Raw genomic sequence first — 13450 nt, 5'->3', positions numbered from 1 at the left:
GTGATTGTGCGATATGAAACAAACAAAGTCGAATTACTCGAAACGAACCGCATTAACGAAAGGACGATTGTATTCGATTCGTTGGTATTCGATACCACGTCTATTCTCTATTCTTAATAAGAAACTGTTTCGTCCGAGAACCATCTACTCCAAACTTATCGCACGGTGATTATACGTCGTTCGTTATCGAAACAAACAATTGTACATTAACGATCCACCGATCGTTAAAAGCTTTCGATCTTATATTTCACTGATTTTTATCCGTTTCGAATGCTTTCCAAAATATCGATAAAAAGGAATACCGAATAACTTTGGTTTTCGTACGTCGAGTTTATCGTACTAATGATACTTTATCGTATCCATTCGATACCCTTATAAAAATTCTGTAAAATCGTTTCTAATTGAGTGGTAGAAACCATCACCCACATACGCGTATCCACGTAAACTTACGCGTCGGCCAAATACGGGTGACGTGGCGGTCAACGCGTTGAAATAGCGCGTGGAGTTTGAAAGGAAATCAACACCGTTGCTCGGTTTGTTTACCATAATAAGTAACCTGGAAAGGGATCTATTGTTGACGTAATCGATTCCACGAGAATGGACAGCGAGAACAAAAGTTCGATGCCTGAGCTTTGAAGAACATGCGACTTGGCGAAAATGAACAATCTATCGTAGAACTTGTAATTTTGAAAAAACACACACACATTTTTGTCTCTCTGCGTAGTTGAAATGCACATACGCAAATCGTACGAAGAATTTCATGACAGAATTCACTCACAATTCACTCTACGTGAAGTAATTAATTTGCAGAATGACGAAAATCTCTGGCAATACGTGTTCAATTTCGTAAAAATTTCGGAGTCAACTTCGACGATATCACCGTATCGATTCGACTAATTCGAAAGTAGACGCGAACATTACGATACAAAAATACAATCTTGTTCGCGTGTACAACCAAGAATATTTTTAGACGCGTCGATAACCATTTCGTTCCCATCGCGCGAAAAGACCAGATTGTTTAAATAGGACCGCAATAATTGAGCACGGAGCTAAAAGTCGCTCTCGAGAATTTCAAACGTAACGGATTGCTCCGCGATTACGTCGATCTTTAAAAAGATGAAAATCCCAACGGGAAACGAAGTTAAAGATCCTGAAATACGTAACTGAAGTTCGCGCGAAGATATTCGGTGTCGCTCTGCGCAAGAATACCACAACCGGGCAGAAATTCCTTATCCCCGGGTCTTCAACTTCGCGACGCACGATGGGTCCGATTTTTTTGACTTTCAAAAATTGCGCGAACCGTGGAACGAGAGAACACTCGGTGTACCAATCAGGAATACAACGTTGACAAGCGACAAGCGGTGGAAGCGACGTCACGTACGTCGGACACGTGAAATATAAGGTTGCCTTAGCGAGGATGCAGGAGAATCTGAAGCAACGAGGAAGGTAAATTAGGTTTCCCTCCGGGCGGAGGAACCCGCTCGAATGAGATTTGAGTCACGTACTGGTTCCTTTTTTCCTGCCGGATCTGGAGAAAAAGGTACACGGGGGAGGAGGGTAGTTTAACGAGGCATCGCAAAGAAAAATCGAAGCTCTACGATCCACGAGGAGGACTCTGCGCCCGGCCAATTCGTTGATCGATATTCGTCGAGGTAATCTCGAGAAATCAACGAAACGACCAAGAGCTTCGTTGTCGCAGACGGTTAATCGTCAACGGAAACGGAAAGATCGATAGCGGCGCGCGATTGAATTAACGTTTCGTGCAAATGAAACGATACTCGTGATCGCACTTCGGGCCGAGTTGCAGATAAACGGAGCAAGAATTTAAATCAGTACAACAGTCGCCGATCGATCATCGCTAATCGGTGTCGGGAGTTTTATTGACCGATTCGCGATCGGGTCGTTTCGGGGGTTTGACGAATCGCGCGCGGTATTTCTAATAATCGAGAGCGATCTCGAGCGGTCGTGATTTACGACGTTCACGATTCGAGAGCCGCGATTCTGCGTGTCCGGGACCAGAGGGGCACGATGTATGGGGGGAGTGGGGGGCAGAAACGAAACGGTCCGACGTTCTCTGCCCCCTTCGAGGGGCGATATCAATCCAACGCGTATGACGCGGTGGTCTACACCCGGTATATTATATTTATAATCCGTGCGCGTGACACGCGGTCACGTGCCCGGCTATATAATGCACCGGTGTCGGTTAATCGCATTTAAAGCTCTCTCCGCGATCCCCGAAGCCGGCAGGACCCCCCCTCCGATTATTATCGCGTCTCCTGGTGGCTTTGCAATCGAATCAAAATACGCCAGGAGTCTCGGTAGAGTGCTCTAATGTAATGAGAAACCGCCCGCGAGTCTGTCGAGACATCGAGGAGAGAGGAACAAAAAAAAAAAACGGAGAGAAAAAAGGAAAAAAAAAAAAACAGGAGAGCGCGATCGCGCGGGAAAAGTTGCGATAAAGTAGAGGGTAACTCTTAATTACGCATCGGTGGCCCCGAAGGGTGAATCTAGAACACACGGGACGGGAATAAAATTGTTGCACGAACCGCGAACGAGCGAATAGCGCGAGCACCAGCGCGTGCGTCGTCGTCGTCGTCGTAGAATGTCGTCGTTCGAGCTTTATTTTTCGCGATACGATAAATTTAATGATCGCGGGTCACGTGATTGGATGCACGTCACCACCGAGTGCACCGATGCTCGAAAATCCCCGAACACCTGCTGCTCGCAACGAAATTCTACCGTCCGTCGTGGATAGTTTGAGCTACTTTTCTTATCTGATGTTTGTAATTACCAGCGCGTGTTTACCGTTACCTATTTGGAACGAGAACGATTAGCCTAATGATTTAATTATTTTAATACGGTAAAGAACGGTATTTCGAGTCTTCGGGTAGGTCTCGTAAGCGTGGTTGCGAGCTAACTTTTGCGTGTCATTGCAACGGAAAGTTGTGAAAACATTTTTCGGCTCGAGGATGTGAATATTAACGGATGTTGAAATTTAAGATCCGTTCTGAACCTGAATGTAAGCTTGATCTCAGGGTTTCATTATTTTTCTACCTTGATCGAGGAAGACGATGATCAGTCGCCGATTTTTATTTTCTCCATATATTATCTTCATCGATGAAGAGAAATGTATCGGCCAGGAGGAAATTAATATCGATAAACGTTAGATCGCATCGGACAATCGTTTTATTTCCTGTTCCGAACGTACCCCTCGAGGTGTTCGTCGTGCAATTTAAAAATCGCTCCGAATCCTTAATTCCAAATCTGTGGAGCCGACTCGAAACGTACGCTTACGAAGACAAAATTAACCGTACGGTGGAACTGTATAAGCACAAACGTGCAATTATAAACAAACGTTCGAAATGTAAAATAAAATACGAAAATGGAAAAGTATCGCTCCGAATAAAGTGTTCCGAACATTCGAAGAGACTCGTCGAACGAGCCTCGCGAACCGAAAGACCAAAAATCGTAAAATGTGACGCAAAAGGTCGCTTTCGGAGTTAACCCGAAAACTGTTGCACGATAGATGCAATTTGAAACGGAACGAGTCCAGAGCGACCTAACGAATCAATCTTCGAAGATTCTACCACCGCGATCAACCCTTTGGACTCGAGAGAGGAGATCCTCGATCGCCACCTAATTCAGTGTACTATTTTCGATCCGGGAAAACTTCCTGGTATAGAATTCAAATTGAAATTGAAAGATTACGTTCTCGTAGAGGGTAAACGCACGTATGCGAAGTATATAAAAATGTTCCATTCCGGATTCATTTTACGACTTGAATTTTCTCGAGGTATCGGTTTCTGGTAGCGAAGAAGCCTCGAGTGTAAAGGATTAAGAACGTTCGTAGCTCAGAGGGGCCCGAATATCGAAAAAAGAAGTTTCGTCACTGTAAAACGAGAGCCGAGAATTCACAATTACGATATATCTATTGAACGTATCGACGTGTAATTGTATCGACGATCCGAAAATTGCAGACGACGTAGAAACGGGAAGGTTGAGGGGAGGCAAAAGAGGGTATCGTGGTAGAGACCGGATGATTTTGAACGGTGAAACGGAGGAGTGCAAAAGGTAGAGCAAGTCGTGGCACAAATGCGAAAGAAAAAGGTAGAGGAAGTCCGGACAGATGTGACTCGCAGCGAGATAGGAAGAACTGCTTACGCAAATGCCACGTCTGGTCCCGCTGGAATGCGGTAAAAACCGTCGGTGCAAACCGGCGAGAAAAACCGTCGCCATCGTGCCGACCGTCCGGCAGATGGGTTAGTTTTGGTCCGGGTTCGGGTTCGGGCAGGGCTTGCACACGGGCTCGCGTACTCGTGTGCACGCGTGTATTCGCGCGAACGTAGTGTACATCTGGAGGCTCGTTGGTAGATTCGCTTCACGTTTCCAGCGGCGTTTCTATTTCGAACCGCGGGCCGCAAGAAACGTCGGGAAAAAAGTACTGGAAACGCGTCCCCCGATGTTATTATTCTATGAGACCGCGGTAGCGATCGAATTTTTATAATACGCGACACACGGCTCGGGGGCCCCCCTGGGGGAAGGTGAGAAAAACAAGGTCGACTCGGGAAAGGATCTCCTCTAGAATTTTAACGCCCTCCTCCCTTCTCGTAGTTTCTTCCGCGGTGATTCCGTATCGAGGGACGAGTCGAAAACACGGAAGTTCGGTATCGAGTTGGAACCGTCTATGAGCGACCGGTAATCGCGTTTACAGAACGAAACGAAAAACCGCGTCGTTACCATGCGACGCGAAACTTCCAATCGGCTTGCAAAAATACACGAGAAACTACGGTGAAATTTCAGGGAACGTGTTAACTCTCCTCTATCGCGCGTTGCGGTTCAGTGTCACGGCTCGTTCGACGAAATTCAATTGCTGCCTCGTTTCGCGGTGCGCTAGCTGGAAGCACGATTTGCCTCGAAGTTGCAAGCCAATTTACGGAGACGCAACAATGGATCCGCAAGTAGCGTCAAGGAGGAGGCTCGTGACAAGGGATGACAATGACGACCGATGCCGAAGATGCTTGTGGACGTGGATTAATAAAGGAAGGCCAGGCCGGGGGAACAATTAGATCGAGTTAACGGCCAACTTTAATCTTCTGTCGTCCGTCAGTCGTTTACTGCGTAGCGATCTGCCGCTATTAAAGCCGTTACACGCTTCACCGTTCGAAATCCCCCTTTCGTCCTGCCCTGTACCGCGAGAAAGAAAATACGCGCACGATGGACGGACAACGTCTCCCGTAACAGACGATCGTCGATGGATCCTTCGATCGATGTGGGTTCACGAAAATGGATTTTTCAGCCCCTCGGGTACCGATACTGTCCGCTTAGCGACCGATCTCGGTCGCGTTCGCGAATGCCGTACGAGACGAGACGAGACGATACAACGTCGACGACCACCGTGACGAAAGTGGCGATGATCGATCGAAAATCGTGCAACAACGCGGGTGGAAATATCGTAACAAGGATCGCCAGATTGTCGAGGTAGATACGTCATCGATCCCGTCGGGCCCACCGTGTTGACGTTTTCAACGAACGTTCCCGACACACGGCCGCTATCGATCAACAAGCCCGTCCGGCTCGAGTCGTAGAAATTTTCGTGATCGAGGAGAAATTTATCGATAAACGTCTGGGCCCGCTAAATGCGCCGCTTAACGTTTATCGGGATTCGGGTATCGTGATCGAGCGACGGGTATTATTAGTATTCGTGAAACGGTAACGTGTTCTCCGAACGCTTAACTCGACGATAAGCGTGTTCGTTTCGATTAGAAGATTCGATCGGAGAATCAGTTTGGACGATTGTTTAATTATTCCGAGCGTTTCTGAATTCCGTGTGGAACCTCGAGAACCTGTGTGTATACATATATATATATACATTGCGTGTCCAAGTATCGAGGAAGATACCGATGAGCGAGGATCAGCTCGGGACGATTGTATAGGTGGACGTCGTCGCGGCAAATGAATGGCCACGTGCACCAAGAAGGAGTCGGAAGACGACGGTATATGCGCGAGCGTTTAACATGACAAGATGTTACTAATTCAGGGTAGGTAGAACTGAAGAGGCCGACCGTCGTACGAGCACAAAGGGGCCGACGGTCCGAATCCCTGTGCTGCGCCTCTAATCTGCTCCAATTGGGACGGCAGGAGTTAGAAGGGCCGATGTCCCTCCGCGGTATGACGCGTGCTACCATTTATCCCAATCATCGGACGACCGGTCGTTCTTAACGATCGACGAATAAAAACTACTCGTCATCCGGGCCGAGGAGGAAGCCGCGCCGCGCCGCGACGGAGATCGTCCGTCTCTACACCTTTTTCATAACAAGAGGCGGACCGGACTTTGTCGCGTTAAAACACCATTAAAAGTTGGAATTTTTCATTTCCAGTAACTCGCGACCCGTAACACGTGCGGCGGGGAGTTAATTTTCGTTGATTTCAATAACGCGCCCCCTCATCGAGCCACCGACGATTTAGAAGAGTCCAAACCGGGACTCTGACTAATTGGTAACGTTGCGGGAACGTTGTAGGACTCTTACCAAGGGTGAACGACAAGGGCTGCGAGCACCGGAGGATTTCCTTGTTTATTTTTCCCGGTAACGTACCGCGCGATAGAGGTAGCGAAGTTCGAGTTACGTGGAGCTTCCGTAACGAGGTACCGTTCGAAATTAGAATTTTAAAGGTTCAAATTTGCGCGACTGTGCAATTACTTCGACATCGGTACCAGTACGGTTCGTCCTACAATTTATTATCGGCGATAACGAACACATCGCGGTGAATTCTTCACCGAATCCACGAGATTTTCCATTTATATCCAGCTACCCGAGCAGACTGTCCCGAAAATCGTACGAATGTTCTCGGGTACATTTGTTCGACATTTCGAACGTACGGTGTGAAACTCAATGACTTGACATACCTGAATGACTTTTGTGCAGAGGCGGTAGATTCGTGACCTCGGTGGCGCTTCCAAACGGGGCCCACAGTCTGGGGAACATCAAACGCACGTTGCAGCCACCTGAAAGCAGAAAAACGATCGCGGTGATATTAATCCGCGCACGACTTCGTTTCGACTCGACGTGGAAATCCGGTCGCGGACACGACGGGACGAGAATCGAGTAAAGGACGAGATCTCGAGGCATATTTCCGAATCGTTCATGCATCATTGTCCGCGTCGCCGGGCCGGCCGCTAACGGTGCCACCGACGTCTCGAGCCCCGACAAATTTCGTATTCCCTCGCCGTAGGAGAGATCAACCCCTCGACAAGAGCGTCTTTATTAGAAAGAAGGGCGACCCTTCGCTATTTATCAACCCTGCCACGGCCATTACTTCGCTCTCTTCCCGCTCGGGGCATTCCTATCCGCGGGCGCCCGCCATTCGTTCTCCTGCAGCCTCTTTTGATCGACACGGGTAACGCGCGGGGAATTCGAACGTCGCGTTCGCGACTACGTCCTCTACCGTACCGATGGCAGCGAATCAAAGTGCACGTCGAACGGAATTTCCATCGATAAAAGATGTGCCGTCTTTCGGTTCTCGTTCATCGAATACGAGTTACCGCGCGTAACGTACGCGGACGTCTAAACTTCGACTCGCGATTCCAACGATTCGAGAACCATGATTTCGATACTCAGCAGTTGCAATTATTGGGTTGCTCGGAAAGATCGTTCCGTTTTCTTAAACTGGAGAATATATAATTCGATAAAATGTGACGGGTGACTATGATCGCTTACACCGAGGTGAGACACGATTATCCTCGATCGATCGATCGTTTTACGAAACGACCTTTGTTCGAGCAAATTTTCCAACTTCTTTGGACAATTGTCACAGCGAAATGCATTTTCCAATTGGAACAGTTGGAACGGAACCGGGACGCTGCACCGAACAATCCTCTCTTCGGACTCGGAATAATGGGGGTTGAACGCAAACCCAACTATGTTCTGTGGGAGCTATTGGTACTTCTTATGGTGTTCTTCCACAGGTAAACTTTAATACAGATATTATTGGGTTGTTTGGAAAGTGATTTCGTTTTCCAAAATGGAGAATATATAATTTGATAAAATGTTTATATACTCTAGAAAACATCGTGTTTTAACTATCGGGAGCGTTTGACTCGGAATTACCTCGAACTCGGGTCCTACGATAGTTGCAAGGATGTTCGCTCTTGGGTCAGTTTTCCTACGGGAGTTTAAGAAACAATTTCATCGAGGATACGATCGTTAAACCGTCTCTCCGAACAATACGAGCGAAGATAATTTTCCAGATCGGCTTATCGCGATCCGATTCTCCCTTTCTCGGAATCGTTTGAGCTTTCTCGGTCACGACCGATTGTAATCGACGCGCACGTCTATCGAGGACTTTCGAGGAAGAAAAAACCGGGAAAAAAAGGAAAAGAATAGAAAAGAAAAGAGACGAGAAGAAAAGAAAAGAAAAGATGGAATAAAATCTGTAATCCGGGCAATATAGGACCGGCCGGGATAATCTGAGATAACGGGCGGAGATTAGCGCGCCACGCCGCAAAGGCTATCTCATTCTCGCAGGATTATCAGAAATAAATCATATTTTCCTATAAAGCGAGCACAGCACGCGGTCGAGATAAGATGACCGCGCGGTTAGGTATAACAACATCGATACCGGCGTGTGTACACACTGCAGCAGGTAATGCGTGTTTGTTGCCACGAGCATCGAAGATATCGCGCCGTTTGTCCGCGCGACGCTTATCCTGCGTGTCTCTTTCGCGGCTATCGTTCACCGGTCGTAAATCTATAAACGGTAAATCCTATAGCGTGATTTCCAGAGGGAAAATCGTCGGGGGACACCTACGTCTCGGGGTACGCGCGGTGAATCCGGGATCGCTTTCGTGAAACTCTCGTCGGCCGATTACCGAAAATCCGTGAGTCGAAATCTTTGTTGACATCTACCGCGCGGGCTTCGCTGAAGGTACACGGGACCGGGCAGGTTGGCCCGTGGAGAAAGGCACGGGTAACAATCGATCGAGAACCACCAGTGAATATTTTTACCCGATGGAGAGAATCTCTCCTGGAGAGACACTATTCTCCGCTGGTCCGTAAGCATTAACGACTGTCCGTCGTACTTATCGTTCGGAATCGTGAAAAATTGCGACGATCGGTGCAATATACGTTGCGAAGTGTCCACCCTCGTCGCTTTGTGCAAATACACCGTCGAGTTGACTTCAAAAGCGGTACTCGGTAAAGATGAAAGTATCCATCGTTGATAAATCAATATATTGGTGGAATTTCACCGTTCGTCCACGGTCGGTCCGCGAATCTCGAAGGGGGATGAAAATGAAGTCTCTTGGAAAAATATTGGCTTATTTAATATTCTTCGGAAAGATGTTTCTTTTTTTTTTTTTTTGTGAGGTGAAAATGAAACACGATTTTTTTTAGAGTCTATAAACGTTTCGTTAAATTGTATATTCTACATTTTGGAAATTGCTTTCCGAACAACCTGATAATTACCGTCTCGAGGTTTCCGGACAATTGCACTGTTCGGAGAGAAATGTACGAAGCGAAAGAAAACGATAACGCGGCGCTGAATCGCGAAACGGTTTTCAATTCCATCGGAATCGTCTCGATTATCGTCGAACCTCATCGTCGGCACGGATCACCTCTCCGTTCGTAACAAGACGTCGAGCTCACCGTCCCGAGGAACCCTCTTCTGCCCATCACCTGGCAATTACCGCTTAAACCGTTTTAGGTCGATTCAGGTCGACGCACCAACGGCTCGATATTATTGCGTTAGCTATTAGCCCGATTAACGGCATTAGTATAGGCAGCCATCTAATGCCACCTCGTCCCCTCTCACCTGTTGAACGGACGCGTCGTTGCGCGCCCTTTACGCACCTGCACACGCACGCCGCGCGGAAACGCAGCGTTTCGGCTGGTGGTGGTGCGCGCGCGCTCGCGCTCGTTCGCTCGTTCACGCTCGTTCGCCTCGACACGGGACCAATGGTGGTCCCCCGTGTTCGGAGGGCCGATTGGTGCACGAACCGAGAGACCGAGACAGAGAGAGAAAGAGAAATACCGACGGGGCACGCACACGCGTAACGTAAGGGCACGCGGTGAGAGAGCTCAGGTGCCGGCCGCTTATACGAGGGCGTGAACGGTGCAAGCGTGCGCCCCGATGCAGGGATATAATAGGCAGGTAATAGATAGCATGATGACAGACGACAACGGGATGAATGTCAGAGGGTTGGAGGCGAATACGCGCGCGGAGGGACGCGGAAACGTTTCGGAGAGAGCGGTTACAACGGGTTCGAGGTAAACGTAATTCCGCGCGTCGCGTTTCGATGGTGTGCGTGACGTATGGACGTTTTCAATTTTGCAACAGGCAGCTCGTAGACGATCGTGGACAACGACGAGCGTAGGGTTCAATTTCGATCGACGATTTCGAATTGATTGCCGCGTTCTGTGATCCTGCGGGCTACTTAGCGCGCGACAGAGATTGCCCTCGACGTTCCGGTTTTGACAGATTCGAACGATTACGTAACTACGATTACAAACAACCCAGTGGATCGTAATTGTCATAACGCGCGTTGATCGATATCGTTACCGTCGGTATCGCTACCACTTCGACGAAAGTATCGCGGTTAATTGAACGTCTCACCTTCGGCCTCGACGGAGAGCTGAGGATTCTCCTGGAGATGCTCGTTGTTGTTCGCTTCCGGCGACAACGCCTGCTGATGCACCAACGATGGTACAGCCTGTTTCGGTTTGACCACGCGAAACGCAGACGCCTCGGCGACACCCCTTCGCGAAAAGTCCAACGGACCCACCCCGACCGGCGAGTGTTGCTGCTGCACTTCCATCATCGTGTTCCGACAGTTCGATCACTATTTTTCCCTCAGAACAATCCTCCTTCGATCTCCACTGTACACGACATTCGCTCGCGCGAGCGACGAGCGTGTTTCACCACCGCGAGTCTCAGCAAACCATTACCACCCTCGTTCGCGTCAACGAACAACAATACGGTACGTCTCGGTCTCCGTCACTGGCACTGTTCCTCCTCGGGGATTCCCCGGCGTGGATCCCAGTTGGCCAACCTGTCCAAAAAACCCCGTGCGCCGAGAACGTGAATCTCTAACGACGCGTTCGTTGGTTCGGATCCTCGCTCCGATCGCCGCCCACGAACGTCGTTGTCCTCGTCGTGGTCGTGCTCGTCGTCGTTCTCCTGGTCGTCGGGGCCCGTGACTTCGGCGGGTCGTTCGATCGCCGAACCGTTCGCGCTTCAACGTGCGAAACTGGCTTCCGGATGTCGAGGACACTGATTTCCGTGCGGCCCATCGGCCGGACAGGTCAGGAACGGCGAGCACCGTCACCCGGGGATGCGAGAGACGTTATAGCGGGTGCCTCGACGCCGACTGCTGTTAACGGTGTCTGATAGCGGAGGAACTCCCATGCGATGACGGCCGAAAGTCGCGAGTTAGACTGAGAGAAAGAGAGGGGGAGAAGCGACGCACACGAGTCCCCGATCCCTCCATGCGGAGCGGGAAAGAGACGAGGAGAGACGACGACACCGCCGGAGCAGGAACACCCACACAGACGTTGGATGCACGCCGGGATTTTCGATGGAGGCTCCGCCTCCGTGGCACGCCTCCTTCGTCCCACCCCCACGTAACCGCTCACCATGGCACTGATGCCGCACACCGAGCCGCGCTTTGGATACCACGAGGCCACACAGCCGAACGCCGCTCGACTCCCCGGAGCTGACGCCGCCGCCGCCGCCGCCACCACCGCCACCGCCACCGCCACCGCCACCGCCACCGCCGCGCGCCACTACCCGACCACCCGACCACCCGACCACCCGACCCGCGCACACCGACCCGACCTTCGTGCGTGAGCACGTTCGTGACCGCGCGCGCCCGCGTACGTGTGCCCGTGTACGCGTATTCGCGTGCATCGGTGGGCTGCACGTAGCAGCCGGCGGACGTGTTTATTCGTTTTGCCAGGCCCCGTACGTGTGGGTGCCACCGGGAGGGTAGCTCTACGGCCTCGTCCGCGTGTCCGTAACTACACAGCCACCGGCGGCGAACGGACACGAGACACGGCCGCGCAACGCTCCTCTCACCTCCGGTTGCAGCATTATGTGGAACCACTCGGCCACCCTGATTCCACTCTTGACTCCACTGATTGATATTTGTGCGCGCCGCTACCTACGCCCGGAAATAAATGTAGATGGCCGACCGCGGCGCGCTACGTTTACACCGCGTTAAGAGTACACCGGAGCGTTTACGCGAACACTTCATCGGTGGAGGATTCTACCGGTGCTGAAAGTCGCTAGGCCGATACTTGTCGGAGGAACGACGGAGAGGAACGTTGGAGAATATTATTTTGGGAATCCACGCGCGTTTTTTTACCTTTGAAGTGGGTACATCGAAACGAACGTACTTCGAGTATGCACGGCGCGCTCCGTTTACACCGCGTTAAGAGTACACCGGAGCGTTTACGCGAACACTTCATCGGTGGAGGATTCTACCGGTGCTGGAAGTCGCTAGGCCGATATTTGTCGCAGGAAACGGAACGACGAAGAGGAACGTTGGAGAATATTATTTTGAGAGTCCACGCGCCTTTTTTTTTACGTTCGAAATGGGTACATCGAAACGAACGTACTTCGAGTATGCACGGTTCAGGGTACGGAAACCTTCGTGTCTTTAATTTCGATACTCTGGTATTTGAAAGTCGATCGTCAATGACCAGAAATTACGCGAGCGAATGAATCGTGCAAGAAGAGAACGCAATTGAACAAATTCGAGAACGAGGACACTAGCGATCGATAATGGATTGGTATCGGACGATCGAAACGATTCAGCGGGAGAATGTAAACTTTATGGAACTTTGAACAGTCTGGTCTTAAAATGTACGTCGAGACGAAATGGTAAAGTAAATTTTGGAGATGTACGTCGGAGGTATAGATTGTATAAATCGATCGCTTTATACTTCTTGCTTATATACGGGTGGAAGGGATCAGTTGTGGGCATAAATAAAGTTATAAAAGGACAAATGTGGATGGGAATAAAATATAGAGGAAGCGAGGCTGCGTGGACCGTATTGTAAAAAAATCCTGTTGCGCGTGGCCAAGAAGTTTCGAAAAGTCGGAAGAAATTGCAAATTGTGTAAATGGAAAATTTCCTTCTCTGTTATTTCAGTTTGATGGAAATGGAACACACTATCGTAGGATATTTGCGTTCCATTGTGTAAGATTATTGCGCGTTGAGCGATAATCGAAGAATCGTCGCATGGAAGAGCGCAACGAATCGTTAAGAACGCGGAACGAAAACGCGATCGAATTTTCCGTGGAAAAAGTTCGTACCAAGAATAATATGCATCGCTGCAATCTTTCGAGGGCTCTATCCGGCAGATAATCTAAAAATTTCGATGGAACTGCAACCGGGATTTCACGAGCGATAAGGAGATTTCACGTCTACCATAAATTTTTCGTTTTTGTTTTC

General features: G+C 49.6%; 1 protein-coding gene across 1 annotated transcript in view; it reads right to left on the bottom strand.

The window, feature by feature from the left end:
* The window catches only part of LOC143147169 (uncharacterized), a 33263-nt gene extending 22443 nt beyond the window's left edge, over window positions 1–10820 (bottom strand). Inside the window, exons 1-2 of the mRNA XM_076312164.1 lie at window positions 10609–10820; window positions 6905–7003 (exon numbers count right to left, since the gene is read on the bottom strand). Of these exons, the coding sequence (XP_076168279.1) occupies window positions 6905–7003; window positions 10609–10813 (304 nt within the window). The 5' untranslated portion in view covers window positions 10814–10820. The remainder of the gene's footprint in view (window positions 1–6904; window positions 7004–10608) is intronic.
* Window positions 10821–13450: the final 2630 nt, after the last annotated feature.

Source organism: Ptiloglossa arizonensis, chromosome 5 (assembly GCF_051014685.1).
Source record: "Ptiloglossa arizonensis isolate GNS036 chromosome 5, iyPtiAriz1_principal, whole genome shotgun sequence".
In the NCBI taxonomy this organism is placed as follows: Eukaryota; Metazoa; Arthropoda; class Insecta; order Hymenoptera; family Colletidae; genus Ptiloglossa; species Ptiloglossa arizonensis.
The sequence above is the reverse complement of the archived record's forward strand: the minus strand, read 5'-3'. Positions and strand labels throughout refer to the sequence as shown.